The sequence below is a fragment of the Parambassis ranga genome, chromosome 2, assembly GCF_900634625.1.
Source record: "Parambassis ranga chromosome 2, fParRan2.1, whole genome shotgun sequence".
NCBI classification, from domain to species: Eukaryota; Metazoa; Chordata; class Actinopteri; family Ambassidae; genus Parambassis; species Parambassis ranga.
In genome coordinates, this window is record NC_041023.1 from 34,238,328 (window position 1) to 34,259,724 (window position 21,397).

Genomic DNA, 21,397 nt, shown 5'->3' on the forward strand with positions numbered 1-21,397 from the left:
CAGTACATAATCATGCATTCTTGATTGTTGGTGGTTTACCCTGTTGGTAGGAGGTAAAATTTGTGATTTTTACAGTCAACAACCTAATGACCCTATTAAAATCCTAGGGGAAGATGATTGTTTTACTACATTTGATCAGAACTGAAGTTAATTAAAAGGTCTATGCAAAAAAAATATGAAAAAAATATTTATCTGATATATTTTTAAAACCGTTAAAGTTAGAGCATGTTTTTGTCCCGGACAACACGAAAGGGGGTCAAATTTGCCCACGGTGTATTATTGACTCATGAAAATGTATGTAAAATTAAGCTTATTCAGCAAAAATCATTCAATTTGCTCACATATAGACAAAGTTATGGCCAAATTAAACAGAAAAATTACGCTCAGAGGACAAAAATGTCCCGAACAGTGCATAAGGGTTAAGCATAACTCGTGCAGTAACTGTTTTTAAGTGAAAGGTGTGTAATATTACAGGTTTCTAAATGTCTGTCTAAGCATTGCCTTATATCCTCTCATCACACACTCCAGAAAAGTGTACCTCTGATGTGATTCCTCCTCCCATTTTTATCTCCTTATGTTTCTCAGAAAATGTGACAAAGGCTTTTTCCCCTCTCTGCAGCAGGGTGCATTAGGCCAGCCTACAGCATGTACTGGCTTTTTGAATTCTGTTTTTCTATGTACTGGAACTGGGTTAGGTGTAAAGATGTGAAGCATAGGCCTGTGACTATCAGGGTGGACACTGACACATCAGTTGACCTGACATGTACAACTGGCTCTTTCATCAAAGTAATTAATCAATTAATTATCAGCACCTCAAAGGGGACTTGAAAATGTCCAGTGATTAGCTGTGCTTTTAATGAATGTCACCACCAGCACACATGCGCCAAAATGTTTTCACGCCCACTCAACCAGCTAGAAACAACCACAAATCCCAGAGGCCCCTGCTTCAAACTCAGCCTGACCCAGGAAGTGTGACCCACTTGTAGAATAAATGGAGTAGAGCAACAAAGACTCCATCTATGTGTGTGTGTGTGATTAAATGTGAGAATGAAGGGAAAAAAAGGTTAAAGCAGTGCAACTATTTTCTGTCTCCTTCTTCCCCTGCAGCTTCATCAGTACCCGCTGGCAGGGGCCTTCTGCTGTGATGGGCTAGCCAACCAGACATATGGTGGAAGGATCTGGTTTTCAGCTTGTTTCTATAAGGCACGGATGGGTGTCACACATGAAGAGGCAGCTGCTATATGTATGTCATTAAATTCCACACCAGAATGACCAGCAACCTGAAATCAGCCTCCTCAATAATAAAATCCCCACGGAGAGGGAACGGTGGAGCTATTCGTCAAGCAGGTGAAGTCTTCTGACATTTTCTAGGTGGAGAAGCCTTCTCAATAGACATTGTAGAACTTTGCTGACAAATATCAGCTGACACGGCTGCTGAAGCAAGCATCAACTTTTAATTGCTCAATGTCCCCATGGATGACTGCAGTTTAGGGAAATGTTAATGAGCATGCCTGGCTTTCCAGGAACACTCTAACGGGAATTAGGCTGACACTACAAAGCAACCATTTACAATCAGAAGATGTTAGCATCATCCAACAAATCACTACACTGCTTGTTTGGGTAACCAGCAGAACATGATGATCCCACCATGCTCCCAGCAGGCCTATCACCTTCTAGTTCACCTGCACTACTAAACTCAGCCCAGTCTTAAATCGGCCGCTTTCACTGACTCAGCTTTTTCCAGACCTGTTGGTAGAATTACAGTTTAAAACACAATAGAGAAAGAGCACTTTCAGCAAGCATGTTAACTCTTAATATGCCATCATATAATCACTGACCAAAGCAAAAGCAAATTAAATGCCTGGGTTTTCTCACCTATTGTCTGACAGGTCCGTATGCACACTGTCCGTCTCAGAATCTCATACACCTGTGGAGGATTTACATTTGTTAGACTTCCTCCCGGACACAATAAGAACAGAAGAAACATACTTACAATTCTGCCTCTTGTAGCATTATCAAAGAAGGTGTCTTTTGATGTGATGTTGTATCTGAAAGAAACAAGCAGTGAGTAAAAGGCAACTTTGAGGTTGCGATGTGTTAACTAAAAAGGCTTGTGACACTGCAGCATGCGAGGTAAGTCAGCAAGTCATACAGCATCTAATTTCCTCAAATAACGGTGAACACAGTATGATACGCGGCTAGCACATGGCACAAAAGGACTGTTTTCTAATCTGTAAGCAAAACAGGAGTACTAACAATGAGGGACATGAAAATATTCTCCAAACAAGCATTACATGCAAAGACAAAAAGAAGTGTTTGTGTGTGTGTGTGTGTTATGTCAAAACCAGGACGGAGAGACTGAGTGTTTGTTTGTGTCTCACAGGTGAAGCTTGTCCCTGGAGAAGGTGTGAGAAAGAAACTTGGTGCGTCCGTGTTCCTGATGTGGTACTTTGGGCTGGAAAGGCTGGTTGAGTTTCCTCCACACTGTGCTCATACGGGATCCAAAACCTGTCTCCTCTTTCAGTTCATAACTCTGACGGAAAAAAAAGGGAAAAAAATCAGCTACCTTAGAACATATATGTGACTCAACATGGACACTGAAGCATTAAAAACTCACCGTCTTTGTGGGGACTTTAATCTTGAGAAACTCAGCCTCTCGACACAATACTGGCCAAGGTGCATGGAGCCGAGTGAAGCTAGGGCCGTGAGCCTTTACCTGAAAAACAAAGATGTAACATCAACTGCCTGTAGCTATGTAGAACAGAAAAAACACACATACAGGTGCTGATGCTGTTTAAAACCTGATCATCTGCCAGCTCTGGTCATCACACATTCAGTATGTGCATCACTTGACTTTAAATCATTGCTTCTCAGCTGCTATAAACTGGCCTGTGGAACTGCATCTACTTAAATCATAGATTGGATTCAGGTACAAGCCGTCCAGGCCGTGGTCCTGACCCACTGAAAACCTTGGCTCACCAGTTTGGCGCAGCAGGTCTACTGTTAATGAATGATGGATGTGGCTTCCTGTCCCTAAAGCAAAGCCTCGGGCTGTTTTCTTCTGTGCTTTGTTGTTGCAGTCTGTTCCATTTGTTTTGTTCATCAACAAACAGATATAATGTAGTGTTTTAGAGATACAATCCTGACTCATCCTGCTAATGAATCACGGTCTGGTGCCCACACTGTAATTATTACATTAATATTAGGATGCCTTAACAAAATTTGATAATTGGTGCCTTCAAATAGCAACAAACTGTAAGTGATTGAATTCTGAATTTGAATGTACTGACAAACTCTCTGGATGAATATGATGCAAGACTCTTCATACCACATCCACACCGCAGTCCCTCTAGAGCTGGTTTACAGTGTGAGTGACCAGAAATTAAAGACAGCAGAGACAGCAGGGGATGACAGCCCGGTAACCTTACCCTCCTTAGACCCCCCCATCAGCTTCTATAAGGGGGGGTGAAAAGAGAAAGGTGGCACGACAAACGATGGAAACCTGAAACGATTCCCTTTCTCCTCTCTCGACTCCTACTCTCCTGAGATCTTTCACTCCCCCTCACCGCCCTCCCCTCCTCACATATATTACTGTACCTTCTGCTGCCTGCTAGACACTGTTTCACTGACGGATTGACTGACTGGCTGACTCACTCACTGTCACTCTTACTCCTCTTATATTTCATTATCTCCTCTCACTCACATCTGTGCGGCCCTTTGTCCCACACAGAGATACAGTGAAGTGGAACGCCACCTGAACTCTACCCCTCTTTAATAAAAAGCTCTTGTACAGCATCCATATGTATACAAGCACAAGGTAACTTACTGATATGTTTTGAAGTTGCATGTACGGAAAACAACTTCTATATTTAAAGAGAAACACATGGAGATCTTAAAGTTTTGTTTTTTTTTTCAATCTCATACACACACACTAGTTTTCCACAAAGGAGGAAATGTGTGTTTTTGCATTGTAGATGCTTTTTTTTATTCTTACAGTTTTCTACAATTTGCCATAATCAAATGATCATCTCTTTCACCAGTGGAATTCATAAACTACAGTTCCCATAATTCCTTCTCCTCTTTCCTCACAAAGATGGAGGCAAACAGCTGTAAACGCTGATTTGAGTGAGGTCCCTACATAAATATGGACAAACCATCTGCAACACACAGGTTTCTGAAGATCTTCTGCAGGACGGTCCGACTGCTGCCCTATTGGGAAGTCCGCCTAAACTGCAAGTTGACCCAAACACAGAGGTGAAGTGAGAGTGAAGCCGAGGTGGGCTGGCAGTTACACAAGCAGGTAACTCACAGTCTGAGGCGGCACCTGCCTGTCACTCAAAGTGAATACATCATTATTAAGCGGCAGATTTTAATCCACCCCCGAAGTTGCCACTAATGTCAGGTTGGGTGCAGCCTTAGTTATATATGTTATATGCTAAACTTCTGCAATCTACAACACACTTCTCTACCATTTTACGCTGGTCCCCCTGACCAGGAGATTTATATCCTCTTACTTACACAACCACAGGAGGGCACACACAATGAACACTGGTCATTTCAATGACTTTAAAAATTCACCCACTATTAGAATTTCCCCAGTGAAGAAAGCTTTGAGCCTTTGTCTAATGTGTTATCACCAAAAACCTGTCATCAGTGCCAGAGCAACTTTCACACTAAATCTAGCAAACTTGCAGGAGAGCCTGCAGTTTGTTCATTTATCATGTGTCACAAACTGCAGCAAATATTCGCTGTTCTTGGTCCCTTCCATTCTCTATTTTACCTGCTTAATCAACATTTATCATCTCACTCACCCCCTTTCCTCCTCCCCCTCACACTCCCTTCCATTTCTTCCTCATCGCTCCATCAAAAAGGGGGATATAAATACCTTGTAGCCTGGAGAAGGTTAATTAGTAGAGGGATTTCCAATTAGCTCTTATCTCAGTGGGAGGCCGGGTAACTAGGCCACAGCCGGGGGCGTCTTTGGCTGAGAGGGTGAGGAGGGGGGAATCGATTTTGAGAGGGTGATCAGTCGGGCGATGGGGCGGCTGGGTGGAAAAGTGAAGAGGTAATCAGGGAGACAGATGAGGGTGGGTGAGTGAGTGAGATAAATGAAGACAAAGCAACACAAAGAGAAAAACAGTGTGAAAGGTGGCTGTTAGCAGAAATCACTGCAGTGGGGTGCAGGCTGTGAGGGGCGACATCAGAGGGACCTACTGAAGACCTGCAGATAGTCAGGTGTAGTGACTGACAGGAAGATGTGCCCCCTGCTGCATAAAAAATACCACGTAGATTTAAATTAACATTGATCTAAATAAATCTGATTAGCTATAGAAGGATATTAAATACAGTGCCCTCATTGTTCTCTGTTTGATTGATATAATTGGTCATATTTCCATACACAACAGTAACACAATGACTCATAATGATTTTAAATCAGAAACCCTTTCAGTGGAAAAGCCCTTAATAGGGCTTTTATTGTGAAATATGTGCAGGCACCTCATATGTAGCCACAGCTGGATGGATTTAAAGAGCAACAAAGCCAATCAGACACCATGTCTGTGTGGATCTGAACACTTAAAACATATTCCATTTACCAGGTGTCACAGTGAACGGCACCACACAATAAAAGCCCTAATGTCCCTAATAATGCAACATCGTACAACCACCTTCACTTTTCATGCTCCAAGACAGACTGTTGATCCTGCATTATCTGTCAGTGTGAGTATGTAATGTACAATATGCTCTTATTGTTTTATTATCTTGGTTTTTTTTTTCGCTTTACAGCACTTGAATTTCACATAGATGATCTAGGATCAACAGCTGACTCATTGATATGTGTGTAAATAGGAGATTTAGCATTGACACATAGGTTAGTTCATGTGAATATAGCACTCCTGAAAGCTATTACAGAACTGGACAGAATAAAATGTGGCTGTATATGATACATGTATCTGATAACAATTATTTAGTAATTTACTTGAACAATACCTCAGATTCTCGGGAACATCACAACTAGGGGTGTAAGAAAAAATCGATTCTGTGATATATCGAGATATTTTATTTGGAGATACTGGTATCCAAGTGGCCAAATCGATTTTTTATTAGTTATTTATGAGCAAACATTAATTTCAGCATCTTACTTTTGTGGTGCACACTGTCTCTTTCAGCATAAAAACAACTTGAATGTGAGATACAGTTGCTTTGTGCAATGTTCTTATAATGAAATAATTATAATTAAACATTTTGTTCTTGTGAAAGATGTATTACTAGTATTCAGATGAGGCTTTCCAAACAAGCTTTCCATACTCTTAAATATATATATATATATATATATATATATATATATATACATATATATAAAAATCGCAATATATAACGTTTTTGTTACAGTATTGGGATATATCGTATTGTATCGTGACATGTGTATCGTGATATGTATCGTATCGCCAGATTCTTGCCAATACACAGCCCTAATCACAACTAGAAAGAATAGAATAGAATAGAAAAGAAATTATAGGACACTTGTCCTCCTCATTTTTCTTCAAGGTTGCTCACATAAACAAAGTCTTTGTCCCACAAACTCATTAGTAAAACAGGACAGATAAAGACAGGTGTCCTCCCTTCAGTGTCCTCTCCACCAAATGTTATGAAACACTTAATCCAGCCTCTAAAGCCCACAGAGTGAACTCCTTCAGAAGTCCCAGCTCCGCTGCTTGAATTACCCTCATGCTCTGATTTAATTAAAAGTGTTCTGTAAGAGGATGTCCCTAGGAGATCAAAGGTGAGCTCAGTAATCCTCAGACACTGTCAACAAGTTTGACATTTGAGATTCTCTTTCCTCACAGCAGCCAATTAATCTGAAGTCAAACAGGTGGATGTTTAGTTCACATGATATGGTTTGTTGTGCACTCTTTTTAATTTGTGTCATTTATACAACTTTATTGTACTTAAGTTTTCCTTTTTATTGAAGGCTTCATTTACCTTTTATTTTATTTTTAGTGATGTACTTTTTTTTTCTTTTTTTTACTTTGGCTGTGCTGCTGTGTGACATGATGTATCTAATTCAGTACAGTGTTACATGAGCTCTCAGATTAACCTTAATCTCTTTTAAAAAAGTACTAAAACTGTCAACCAAAAGGTCAACAGTTAATGATCTGTCCATGTGATGTAGTTTCATTTTTATTTCAAATGAGAAAATAAGTTCCGTGATTTTACACCTAATTTTATTATCTCCACAGAAGCTTAAGTGACAAAAGATAAATGTGGTGTCTTTATGTGAGCGACAAACCTACAGACATTATCAGACAACGCTCCTTTGCCAGCACCTCCTACAACCACGGCTAGCAAGAAACACTAAAAGGAAGGGGTGTAATTATGTTTGTCAGTCATTTTGTGAGAGTAGCTGCCACTGTATTGAAATAAAGGATGCTGGAGGACTAAAGGATTCCTCTGCTCTCTGCTGTAGATTCAATCTGCTGCTCGGTCCATGAGACGAGATAAGGAGCTATCAGTCAGTCAGCTAATCTCATCCTGGCTTGGGCCGTACAGTCAACGATCTGATTAATACTAGCCTGAAGACTGCACACACTACCAACTGGCTGCCAGCACACACACACAGATTTAGCATAAAAGGTATCATCACTTGTGCATGCTAAACCCTATTGTTATCCAGTACAACGGTAAAAGTAGTGTGCTGTGAAGTCCATTTCTAAGGCTGTGCAAGTGTTTCTCTGGCTCTGCTATAAAAGCGTATATTAGACAAACAACATTTCTAACATCGACTTAATTGGACTGGAGCTGTGGATCATTTAGTAAACAATAACTACATATCTACAACTCTGTGGCAGTGAGCCTGCAGTATCACCAAGAACTCAGACTGTGTGTTCTGCCAAATGCCTAATACACACACACACACACAAGCCAGAATCAGGACAGAACCACACACACAAGTAGTGGTTGCTACGTAACACACAATCACAGTGAAAGCGATTTGTACACGTCAAAACAAAATTACCCGTTCCAAGCTAAATTAGCAAATCAATATGAAGAGGTCAGAACAGCAGCTGTGCTGGCTCCAGTGACTATAATCAAAGTCTGGCAGCACAGATGAAACCACCGTGTGGACTCCAAAATAAACACAGCCCCAGTCATATATAAGGGTAAACTATAAATACAACTATCAAATATCAAAAGATTTCAAAAGAAATCACCAGAACAAAACAGCGGAAAAGGTGAGATACACTGATCAGACTGAGGTCAGAAAGTGCACTTTTAAATATTTAAAGCAACATGAACAGACCTCAGATGGGAGACATAGAAGTAATTATATCTCATGAGAAGATGAATGGAAATGCTATTCTCAGCTCTATTCACCTACTCCAAGCTCCATGGCTCTCCATTAAGATTCAATGATGCTCACGGTAGATGGAGAGCAGGAAGTATTTCACATAATGCTGCTGTTCATGTCTACAGCTGTGTGTATGAGGACAGAACATGCTCACACATGTTACATGCTGACCATGCCCAGCTATCAGCAGGCTTAAAGATGCATTCATATTGACTGTAAAGGTGTCCTTTCTGCTGGAGGATGAAGGCTGAATGACTCACCCGCCCTGACTTTTTCTTGGTTTGCAGGTGTGGTGCAGCTTGTACCATGGTCTACATGTTTGTATATTGTTTCTGACACTGTTCAAATGCCACCTGTCACTGTATAAAGACCACTCTCTGCAGACCATTCTTGCTGAGTTCAAAAATGAAGTTTAACATTTTATGCAGATATTTTACTTGACTTGACTGACAGCTAAGGATGCTGCATACCTCCAGAAAAGCCCCACCTAAAGCTTAGCCTGCCATGATTGGTTAGCCGCAATGTCCCGCCCACTATTACAGAGCAAACCGAACCACACTAAAGACACTGAAAGATGAAGCACAGAACTACGGACCCTCTGATGACATGGTCAAAAAAAAATACATCGTGGCCACGAAATATGTATAACGTGCACACCAAATACTAATTCGTGGCCACGTATTAGTATTTTGTGTGAACAAATTATTAGTTTGTGGGAACTAATTAGTATTTGATGCGCACGTTATAAATATTTCGTGGTCACGATTTATTTATTTTTTGACCATGTCATCAGAGGGGCTCCCCAAAGTGATTTATCACAATTTAGTTTGTATGTCAGTACATGTAGCATTACAAAGGATACCTGCAAATGTGAGTGAGCCAACCTTGCAGTAGTGTTCTGCTAAGATCCCAGCAAGTCTCCACCAAAGCATTTTTTTCATTGATTTGTTCATCTGTAAATGCAATACAACCACAGCTAGAGGTGGGGCAGTGAAAGACACCATGTCACACAGAAACAGGAAATGAGTCCTCAGTGAACTCTCTTGTCTCTTAAGCGTTTTAACCACAATACATCAGACACCGGTGACCTTCTGGGCATCTCCAATTCCCTATTCTAAGTAAAGGGAGAGTGATACACTTCCCTGCAGTGAGGGCAGGGCTTAACAGCTCTTGTCTCAGTGGTTGTGCTGGTGAAAGAGAGAGCCAGGAGGGACATCAATGTCCTAACTGTCATTAATTGTGGACACAATATCTTGTCATTGTTGACATTTCCATCAGGTTGCAAAAACTTGTTTGCTGCTTATTGTGTAGACATGTACCTCACAGCAGTGTGAGAAACACACACATCAGCAGAAGGTAAGAAAATAAGCACCCACAAGAAAGAAGCCACCGTCACTTTTTCCTGCTCATTTGAATAAACTGTCGCATTTCATGATGCAACTACGTGCACACTACTGCGAACTGTAGCACACTCACAGCTTACCTGATTTGAGGTTCAACTTCAGGTGAAATATTTCCACTCAGTGTAAATGTTTCTCATCAGTTTTATGACACTGCAGATAGCCGCAGAGGAATACATTCTTACCTGTGTATGCTGCAGGCACTACACACTGCTTATCAACTGTAACTTAATGACTCCACCGGATTGTGTACCAGCCATAACATTATGTCCCACTGCAGTAAGGTGATTTTGGAAGGCACAACAACAGGTTTATAACACACAAAACAGGCTTTTGAAGTGTTTAATGGAAACCTCTTCAGGACGGGTTTTTTTACAACTGCAGTAGACACCTTACTTTGTTAAAGGTAGGGTAGGAGATTTTGAAAACTCAGCAAGACTCAGCCAGATTTTGAAAGTAAACACACGCCCCTTTCTCTCGGAGCTCACCCCGAAGCCACACCTCCAATCACATGGACACACATTACCTGAAGACGAGCTGTGGTTTGTGACTTCGGCCATCATGCACGTACCTCTCTGATGCGCGCAGAGCAGCCAAACCAGCCAACTCTACGCGCAGGTGCGCCTCGTAGGATTGGCAGATGTTTTTAGCGTTTTATAGCTTCCACAGATGATTAATCTGTTTTAAATCGAAACTGCCAAACTAATTGGTTGCTATCGGGTTGTAAAGAGAAGTTACACTAATTTAACAAAAAGTGCATCAGAATGAAATCTCCTACCCTACCTTTAAGAACATGCAGTCTCTCCCACTTCTATCCAAGCCCAGCTCATATGTAGGCCGGCGCTCACCTGAAATAGCTCAAGGTAGCGTCACATCAAATTCTGTGTTGAGGTTTATCTTTAAAAGCCTGTAAAGTCAATAAAGCTATGGTTTTTGGTCTGTGTATTGAAACACATGCTGTGTGAAAGTTTAGTCCCAATAGCTCTGTGAATAAAAAGATCAACCACACTACCTGTCAATTCTCAAAACCCAAACACCCCATCTACAAATGGCCTAAATCAAGAAAAACTGTTAATACGTATGACCACAGAAACCCAAGCAGCTACGTGACCACTGATCGACCATCTTGCTGTCTGAGAAAAAGCTCTCATAAACCTGCTGTTTATCAACCACACAGCGCCAACTAGGACAACAATAATTAGCTACTAGCTTAAGATCAAACTGAAAGGAAATACCAGCATTCAGGACGCCAGTATGACCTTACACACAAACTCACCTCTCTGTCTCTCTCTATCTCCAGACCGGCCTCCAGCAGGTTAGCTTCAAACTCTCGCCTGATCAGACGCATCTCAGGGTCAGCAGGCTCCATCGGCTCGCTCCCCCCTGCACCTCCGAGCTCCATGCACACCTCACCAACACTCGCAGCCTCCCCGCCCAGAATGCCACCTCCTCTTCCCGCCGCCACATCCGAAGTTGCTGTCGGAGGGAAGTTGCCATTGGAGACAATGGATAATCTGTCATGTGAAACGGAGGCACCAGCAGGAGATCGTATGGAGCTGTGCCGCCGCTGGTGAAAGACCAAAACGTAGTCAACTTTCCGTCGGCCATCACAGAAGTAGAGGCCTTCTCTGCAGGCCTGACGGCTGGAAGTGGGGTCCACGACCTAAAGGGAATCAAAAAGGGAATAAATAGTAAATAAATGACATCCATAAAATGATAGGGAGACTGCAAACTGTTTAAAGACAGCACATACAACAACTTTAAGCAGCAGTGCAGTTATATAATAACTGTTTGAATGAACCTAAACATCTACTGCAGTGTCAGCAAACACAAGTGGCTTTTGGCAGGTTCTCAAAAACACTGAAGTGAAAACCTTCAGCAGCAGAGTGGGCAGTCAGCTCACCTTTGGCTCTTTTAGTCTTTATTTAGACAAAGGGAATGTAGAGAGGGAGACTAAACATGGAGGACACAAGAGGAAGCACTCTATAGGCTCTGAATGTGATGGAAGGCTTTTAAAACTTCCTCACCTATCAATAGAACTGTTTGTTTTAATATGGTGATGTGTGTACACTTTGTTTACAAACTATGTGCTAATAGTCAGTGACACTGAATAATCAGCAAAGCAAGTAATACTCCAATTTGGGTTAATGTGTGAAACTATGAGGTAAAAGGTAAATAAGCTAGCTTTTTTTACTAGAACATCAATACAAAAAATAACACAAAATAACACAACATTATCACTATTAAATGTAGGGGAGGAGATTTTGAAAACTCAGTGAGAGTGAGCCAGATTTCGAAAGTAAACACACGCCCCTTTCTCTCAGAGCCACGCCTCCCAATCACATGGATGCGCATTACCTGAAGAAGAGCTGCAGTCTGTGACTTCAGCCTTTATGCACATACCTCTTTGGTGTGCGCGGAGCAGGACGAGAGGTCGTCCTGGGGGATTGGCTGAAGTTTTTCAGCATTTTATAGCTTCCACAGATGATTCATATTCTTTGTTTTAATGCGAAACTGCCAAACTAATTGGTTCGTAAAGAGAAGTAAAGAGAAGTTACACTAATTTAACAAAAAGTGCATCAGAATGAAATCTCCTACCCTACCTTTAAATCATAATTCTACAGATTTACCAATGTGAGCTTTTTTGTATTTTTTCATTTCAAAATGGTGTTAGCATAAATGTAAAAACACCTATAGTTAATAAAAAATAATTAAAAAAAGACTAGAATATGATGTGTGTGCTATAATATCTTTGAATAAAACGTGGAGCAGGCTGAGTGAGGAGCAGCTAATGATTGATCATGATTTCAGACACAGACATGGAATCTGGTGACGGTGCACGATTTCCAGGACGACTCCGCTCAGCTGAGGTCTAATGAGCAGCACACCTGTGTAAAGGTGTGTAAGTGAATCCATTGCATTGTTTCTGATGTCTCAGGTGTTCCAATGCTTCAGATACTGTTACTTTAGTAAGACAATCTGTGCATTGTAAGCCAAATCTAGACCTCACATTAAAAAAAAGACACAGACACACAAAATAAATACATTGTTTTCAGTTTTCAGCAACTGCTCTCCTAGGACCTTCCCCAAGGATGAGTGTTTTTTGGCACTTTTTGTGCTGTGTGAGTCCTGTTAGTAACAATAACCTTGGTACCTTCTGTTGGTAAAAACTTAACAAAACCTCTGGAGAGGAGGAACTCCCTGGAGGCAGCCAGAAGGTTCCCACAAGGTTTGAAATGCTTTACAATAGCTCATTTGCAGATACTATTATAGTATTTCACCCACAATAAAAACATGCATTCTTATATTATATTATATTATATTGTATTATATTATATTATATTATTAGTAAGAGTTTGCAATAGTGTCAAAATGTAAACCGTGCACACGTGTGACAGACTAACTAACGTTTAAACTATCGGCGGATGGATACTGTTTGTCGTACTTACTGGGATCTTGTCTTCACTCGGGGAGATCTGCATGCTGTTGCGCTTTAAAGGCACACAAAGGAGGAGGAGAAGAAGAGGAAGAGCAGAAAAGAAAGTTGGCGGTTTTTGCAGAAAAATGCAGGCGGATTCATCATCACCACCTTCATCACCACCTTCATCCCCACCATCATCCCCACAGGACACCTGAGGTCACTCCAGTTAGTCCACAGTCCACGAGGAGCGACGGCTTATCTGGCCCAGGTCTCATAGCTTTGGAAGGATCTGTCTGATGTATAAAGAGGCTGCGCGCGTACTGATCACATGCTGGTGATACCCATATATCCAACTGGGTGATCTGGAGGCTGCCTGCGCACCGCCGGCGCTTTTGGCACAGAACGTGCCACACTGTAAAAAGTGTCAGTCTTCAATATGCTGTTTTGTCTGCAGTTCATTTTAGAGGAAAACGTGTTCAGATTTTTTTTATATGACACATTTCCACGCACTGATGAATAATTCACAGTAGCTTAAAGGTTTGATTTCAGAATTTTAATCGTCTTTGCTAAAAATAAATTCAATCATCTCCTGGGTGAAGGAAAGCTGTAACGTGATGTGAACTTAACGCCTCTCTGCTTAGAGCTTTTTCTGTTTCATTAAAATGTCTTTGTGTGCTCAGTTGTACTCGGAATAACAGGTGAGGTGGATACTTTTTGCAGTGTGTGAGGGAGCAGCCCACTGGTGGAAGTTGCAGAGGGACCAGAGGGTTTGTTTCTAACACAATGACTAAAACACATTATATGCACATGAAGCTTTTGTCCCCCAACATTTTTTAGCCTTCAAGCAAGATATATGAAGGTCTATGTATGATAAGATTAATAAACAGAGTGTTTCCTTCTGTAGAAACAGTGTGTAAGAACACGTTTACACATAAAAGCAGAATATTGTGCTGCAGCAGATTTGTACAGAAAAAGTGGATCAAACCTCACACAATACACACACAGATACACACCTTCTGAGGCATTAACCCATTTCTAATACCATCCTTAATCTTTTTCCCTAAACTAACATTAACCTTCATGTTTTACTCAAAGTCAGTCTGGAGTTGATTTAGTTCATCCGGACTTTTTATTTTGAAAAACTGTGAATGTTTCCTTCATCTTTATCACAGATATCTGAAGTCATTTTAATTAGATATTATGCTAACTCATACAATGATGCAACGTGATGAAACGTGTTACACACGCAGGAAATTTACATGATTAGCTCAGTTTAACAAGTCGCTGGTTTTTTGAAGGCACAGTAAGCCAGTCAACAGTCTGAGCTTCAAGCTGGATGTCAGACAGATGAAAACATATGCTGTGTTTCTGTAGACTCACCTGTAGCAGACTCTGGCATTCCTCAGCCCAGGGCTCTTCTTTGTCTGGTTCCTGTTCCAGGACGCTGTAGGACATGGGGTCCAGTCTGTTCCCAGACATGTCCTGGGTTGGGTGGTGCAGGGCATCACTGTGGATGGAGGATGACTCGCTGAGTGCTGTGGTCACTCGGATGAAGCCTGCACCATTGGACCACGACTCTGAAAGACGTTCATTTTGGAAATGGAGACTGTTAGAGAGCACACACCATTAAGTTAGATGACCTTTAATGCTCATTTCAAGCTGTCTGCGGACCCAGCGGTTTAGGGAACTAGAGACCAAATGATCTTCTCTCTGTTCAGGTCTCACCTCTGTCCTGTTATCAGTGCTGCATTTCATACCACTGATTACAGTATTTCAGAGGCTTAAACATGCTACTGGCAAAGAACCCTGGCTATTGTCACATAGCAGCAGTGTTCCACAGGGCTTTGTGTTTGGACTGATAGTTTTTACATTCTTCTGGGTAAAATTAGAAAATATCACAGATCTGTAAAGAGGAAACAGGTCAGCATGTATTAAATACACAAAGCCCTGAATAACAAACATAATTTCCTTTTTCTAAATTTAGACAATGACACTGTGAGGACACTAGAGACAATGCTATAGTAATTCCTTATTATAGCATTATTTATTTATGTATTTTCATAAAGCTGGTACTGACTAAGGTGACTGAAATGATCACTGGTCTGACATTTTTGTCAGTTTTTACTGAAAATGTTGCTCAAAAGGTAAAAGTCTTCTTAGCTGGACACTGTAAAGACATTCATCCATCAGCAACAAGAGCAGATCTGCAGCAGAGTGTAGATGGAGCTTCTGCAGTGATTCAGCCACATTGATTCGTCTGTCACATCTGGCCCTGTGTAGCTTTCTTTTGTTTATCCCAGCAAAGTTTTTCTCAAACATGCAGTGCTTCTTTCACATGTGTGCAGCACTGCACAACATGTTGGCTGGACACTTAAAGATAACAATACTCAACAGCAAGACAAAGATAAAAAACACAATTTCAACCCATCACTTCACTAAGTGCAGCTAAAGCAAGAACAAACGTCAACAAAATGATGATCATACCACCGGCAGCAGCCTGCTAGCTTTAGTTTATATCATACTGGTCTTAATGCTAAGCTAAGCTTCAGTAGCCATATATTTACAGACAATCTGATCTTCCAAAGTAAGTTCCAAAGTTTACTGATCTTTCCCGGCAGACCTTCCTGTTCCTCTGCATGTTTGCTCCACAATACTCAGTAGAACTACAGTGGAACACTCGGTTAGGGGCCTTGCTCATGAGCACATTGTTCCTCCACTTTCTCTGCAGTCAGTGTGAAGGTTTGATGTTGATAGATTTCTCATGGACCTCTAAGTCGTGGTAGAGTCTTGTACACTGCTGCCTGCTGTTTGTAGCCACAAATATGCAAAGAGGCCCAGGGAGGCTTTTTATCCTACAGTGCAAATTGACGCATGTGTCAGTCAATCACACAGCCTGTCTCAGAGCGCTCTACAAAAGGACAAGCCTACAGCGACACGACAACAATGCACAAGACAAGAAAAGAAGGAAGCGTAAACGTCATTCCATTTTATAGTGGAGAGACACAAACACCAGCTGACTACTTGTTGCTGTGTGTTCAGTGTTCATTCTCCCCCAGCAGTTCCTGTGATGGAGTTGAAATGCAGCAGTGACAAAACAGATATGTCTCCAGCTTCATCAATCTGACTGCCATGCTGTCAGGAACAGCAACAGATTGCTGTTTTTGTAATAAGGTTAGTGTGTGTGTGTGTGTGTGTGTATACGGTTATTTTAGGGATACAGACAGCTGTAGCCATAGTAACGCACCGGGCCACGTGCTGTGCTCTCATTTTCAGCACCATGGACAGCTCTCTCTCTCCCTCTCTCATCCAAATGTACAGTTGTACCACACTTAAACACACTGTATGACAATGAGATCTGTCAGCCAGGTCAAGAGGGAGACATGTTTTGATGATTTCAAGCGCTTGAACTATAAGGACAACCTTTTAATGTCAACAGTTTGCAGGCATTTCTGTTTCCTTGTAGTTCACTTTGACAGCAGCCTAGGGGAGAGAGAGGCAGGCCTGTGACTGGAAGGTCGCCAGAATGTGTTATCAGGGGAGATGATGAGGAAACTCCCCTTATATAAATATAAAGCAGGACATTGCTAAAAGAGGGGTTCCCATTTCAAAAGTCTAAACCAAATATATATTTTTGACATTTTTGTCAGCTGGGCTTCTGCTGAACCCCTGAAATAACTACTGCCAGAGCTGCTGTGGACCCTTTTTGGAGATGGTCAAACTTATTAATCACCTCTCAGAATATACTGTAGAGAAAATTAGCCATCATTTGTGGTGCCTGGCTTCTTCATTTTCCTTATAATCTTACTTTAAACCAGAAGCTATTGAAATTTCACCCCGCTGCTGTTTCTCGGAGCGATTGTGTAAGATAAACACTCTCTGTATTTTCACACTAATTCCTAATGGCTGAGACAAAGGGCATCTTTCAGGGAGCAGCTAATGGGCAGCACCTCGGCACAAAGGCTTAATGCTGATGCTTTTATCACATGTTGTCTCAGCTCTGGCTCGCTGATTGTACAAATGCTTCGGCCAGCACTGTCTTATTTGGTGTGGTGTTATTAACCACTGAACCAACTAAAACCCTTCATGTGCCACAGCTGCAGACATTTTTCAGGTTGTGCAGGAATTCAATGATTGCATCCTAAATACCGAAGCCCTTGTTTATTGAATATTCTGAGGTTCTAAATTGTTACCTTTACTGTGTAGAATGTGTCACCAAAAGGCTGTTTTCATATATAACTACCATTTACATAAAGGGGCCAAATGTCATGTAAAATAAGAACAAAACTGAAGCACCTTAAATCATCTAACCCACATATTCATGTATAAGTGGTACAGACAAGATTTTTGAAGTCATTGTTCATTATTTGGCTAACTTAAATACGTATATAGAAAAAATCACTTTGAATTTGGTGACAGCTGTCTTAAGCTTAATTAAAAAAGGAAGAGGGGAAAACAAATTAAAAAGAGACTGACCATCTGGCTCTGGCACTATCATAGGGGCACGTGGCATAAATTAATACATCTTTATCTATGAAGGTTCCCTTAATACAGATGTGTATATAGGCAGATTTTAATGATGTGCACCAACCAGAAAAGGCCTTCCTTATTTCTGCAAGATGATACCAAATCACATTCTGCACATATGACAGCATGGCTCTGCAGGCAAACATTCCAGGTGATTGGCTTGTTAACAGTGATGAGCCATCATCCACAAGCATTAAGGAAGAACACAACAAAGGAGTCAGCATATGCTGCACTAGTCAATGGACACCATGTTGGTCTTGTGTAATTTGCATTTAATAGCAGTGTGGTGTGGTTTGGAAGAACTTCCTGACCAGACTTTAGAAATGTGTAATGGGCTGAACAGAACCACAACTGGTTTGAAAGACCCTCACAGGCCACCTTACACAACACCAAAATGATCTTATAAGTGTTCAAAAAGAACCAAACACAGACAATGAGGCAAAGGTCAAACAAAAGACGAGCTTTACTTTAAACTAAAGTTGACAAAGGGAATCCAAACTAAGAGGCACAAAGCACAACAAAAAAGTAGCAGGACAACAGAAAACTGACCAGAGAACACTGAAGACCTTAGAGAACACACAGTGCAGACACGGGCAGACATCTCCTGGACAATACAAAGGTGCTCACAGTACGGACTGCCACAGAGAAAGGGGAGCACGAGACTTAAGTACACTAAGAAACAAGACACAGGTGAACACAATCAGGGCGGGGCGGGTGATCACCAGAGGGAAACACAAGGGAGCAAAACACACAGGAATACACCAAGAAGACCAGACTTTCAAAATAAAACAGGAAATGACAAATATTAAACAGCAAGAAACTAAATACCCCAGAAAATTTGAGACAACCAGAGAGTACAGAAAAACCACAATGACAACCAAAACAACAACAGGTTACACCAATAAGACAAGCACAACAGCACTGACGAAACTCTCAGCAAACCACTGAGAGGAGAGTAATTATTGGTTAACAATCACTTTGGCACACAGCATCAGTTAGCTTAAGTTAGCTCCTCATTCCTGTCCAAACAGCAGCCTGTACCACATGCAGCTCATGTGCTCTTGTATTAATTGAGCAGTACCCTGCTGTTTCACTTCAAACCTAACATGGTCTTTACCTCACCACAGCCATGTGAACCAACCTGATCTACTGAAATCATTCCTGAAAACTGATTAATCATGTTCCAAATGTAGGGAAACACTCCCTCCAGGAGTCACAATGAGAACAGGGACACCACATTAGCACAGTGTCTGAATGCATAATCGAATTAAACTCACATGGAACTGAACACCGCACAGAGCTGCCTGTTGACGGGGGCCCCACACAGCCTGTTGACACACACACAAACACACACACACACGGGGAAGGGAACAGGGAAGGGACAATAGGTGGGTTACTCTACAGTGGTCCTGTCCTTTGTTGGCTGAAGACACAGGAGGGACAGGTAGGACAAAGAGAAAGAGGGGAGGGCTTCCTGTAGGCACTCACCTGCACAGGTGGAGGAGGGGGACCTTCGGAGAGCCATTTCACATTAGCTCTGGGTGACTCTCAGTTCCCATTCAGACAGACAGCCACGCTGCTATGCTGTCAGCAGCAGGTGAGAGGACCAACAGCAACGCTCAGTGCTGCAATCCTCAGCTCAGTGGAAGCTTAGCTCTGCCGGGATAATACTCATCTCCAACCGGCTGTGAGGGTAGCACAAACTCCACAACTCGGCTTCTTGTGTACACTTACTTAATGCACAGTACACCGAGGCTCACGGGTAGCAGACTGGCTGATTGTTTGTATGGCTGAGGAATTACAGCTCCACACTGACTCCGGCAGAGATTACCAGGCCCACTAATGTGCATTAATTACTGCGCCTTATGTTTTGGTTTAGCTGCAAACCTGTGGGGTCTTTAAGGGCCGCTTCATTGAGCTTAAGACCAGAAAAAAGGCAAAATAAAAATTATATAATGAGGAAGTTCATCCAAGAGAGGGAGCTAATGAGAATTCACAAGAGGCACATAACATATTGACAGCAGGTCTGCTGAGGTGAAGCAAGTCGGGACATGCAAGGCTGAACATAAAGCAAGAAGAGGACGAAGGAGGCATATTTCTAAAGGGCTGGATGTAAGCAGGTTTTATATTTACTGATCCTAGAACTAGTGGAGTTTTTCACTGCTGAGTGGAGCACCAACATATACGTACATAAGATAGATTAAGAAATCATCTTTGTTCCTGAAATAGACAGGAGCCCTGCTGTCTTGAGGTGTGAATCAGAGCTGTACCAAATGTAGAAGCTAATGTGCAGACTGGAAAATCTGTTCAACAGCATCAATGTTAGCTATTAGTCCAGAATGTCTTCACTCTATAGACACTGTTCATGCTGAACTCTTTGTTTCTTTAAAATATAGAGACATGTTAGTCTGTGTGTAAGAAAATAAAAAAAACACATTCTGTGCTTAAAGTTCGTAACCTGCCGTCACAGATGTTTACACATACCTCTCTCTGTCTGACTGATGGGGTTTTGAGCAGCATCGTGCTTCTCCACCTTGAGGAATATTATAAATGGGATTAGTGATTGGATTTGCTGCATGGGTTGTGTGTGTTGCACATTCTACTACCTCCAAATCTAATTGCTTGGCGAGCCTCCTCAGTGACTAATTGTTCTACCTGATGGTAACTGATGCTAAATACAGATAGAGTGTGAGAGGCAGTGTCAGGTTGCACACACACACACACGCGGGCCTTCGCATTCTATCAGTAAAGGTATCTGATGTGGCACACACACACACACACCTCCACGTTCAGTCTCCAGTTACAGCGGCTACAGGTACAGGGTGTTAAATATTGAAGGCTGTAATATTAACGGCTCGGCGTTGTAATCGAGGAAACTGTGAAAAGGTCAAGCTGGGACTACAGGCTGCTCTGTGCTCATGAGAACATCTTGTGCACAGAAGCTTTCTCACATACGCAGTCTCAAGTGTTGACCTGCAGGAGTCACTGAAGGTCAAAGTTCAAAACAGGAAGGAAGAGATAGGGGTCAGACTGTGTCACTGAACAGCCTCTGCTAATGATACAGTTCAAATGAAGATGCTCTTTATCACACTCAGTTTCACATTTTTCATTTCATTTATATATACGTCAAATTTAAAATGCGTCCAAACATCCAGCACCCTGTTCTCATTCTGTATTGTTAACATTAAAATGTGAGCTCAGACTGGAAACTATAAAACACAAATAGCTGCTGTTCTGAGGAATGTATTTGTAAACTGATACATCAGCTGGATTAGCTCAGTTTAGCACAAATCTCACAGTCATAGAATCTCCCTTCAAGCACACTGAAAGCTGCTTAAGTTGGATGCTGGCTTAAACCGTAGAAATTGTGTTAAAGCATGTCGTCATAGGGCCAGCTTGGTTTTCAGGCAACTCCTCATAGCCTAAAACTACACACATGGAATGCAACCTGCAACCTGAACCAGGTGCTAGCTAAAAAGATCCCACCAGACCCATATAGGTAACCTGCTCTGGGTAGTTTAAACAGCTGCTAGCAGAACTCACTGCAGGGATTTTCTCTGAGCTGGCCTGGGAGAAGCCATGTGCCCCTATGAGGAGCTGCGGGAAGTTCGATATGTGGCCTGGGGATCCCCGCTCGCCCTGTTTATGAGTATACAACCATAAATATTTCAGCTAGCCATTCACATGATGGTAGTAACTCCATAA

General features: G+C 41.8%; 1 protein-coding gene across 1 annotated transcript in view; it reads right to left on the reverse strand.

Annotated features, from left to right (window-relative positions):
• The window catches only part of ano2b (anoctamin 2b), a 47,057-nt gene extending 27,840 nt beyond the window's left edge, over window positions 1-19,217 (reverse strand). Inside the window, exons 1-9 of the mRNA XM_028420475.1 lie at window positions 19,181-19,217; window positions 14,549-14,745; window positions 14,182-14,184; window positions 13,197-13,238; window positions 11,024-11,410; window positions 2,618-2,716; window positions 2,382-2,533; window positions 1,994-2,048; window positions 1,876-1,927 (exon numbers count right to left, since the gene is read on the reverse strand). Coding sequence (XP_028276276.1) covers window positions 1,876-1,927; window positions 1,994-2,048; window positions 2,382-2,533; window positions 2,618-2,716; window positions 11,024-11,410; window positions 13,197-13,238; window positions 14,182-14,184; window positions 14,549-14,745; window positions 19,181-19,217 — 1,024 coding nt within the window. The remainder of the gene's footprint in view (window positions 1-1,875; window positions 1,928-1,993; window positions 2,049-2,381; window positions 2,534-2,617; window positions 2,717-11,023; window positions 11,411-13,196; window positions 13,239-14,181; window positions 14,185-14,548; window positions 14,746-19,180) is intronic.
• Between the last annotated feature and the right edge of the window lie 2,180 nt (window positions 19,218-21,397).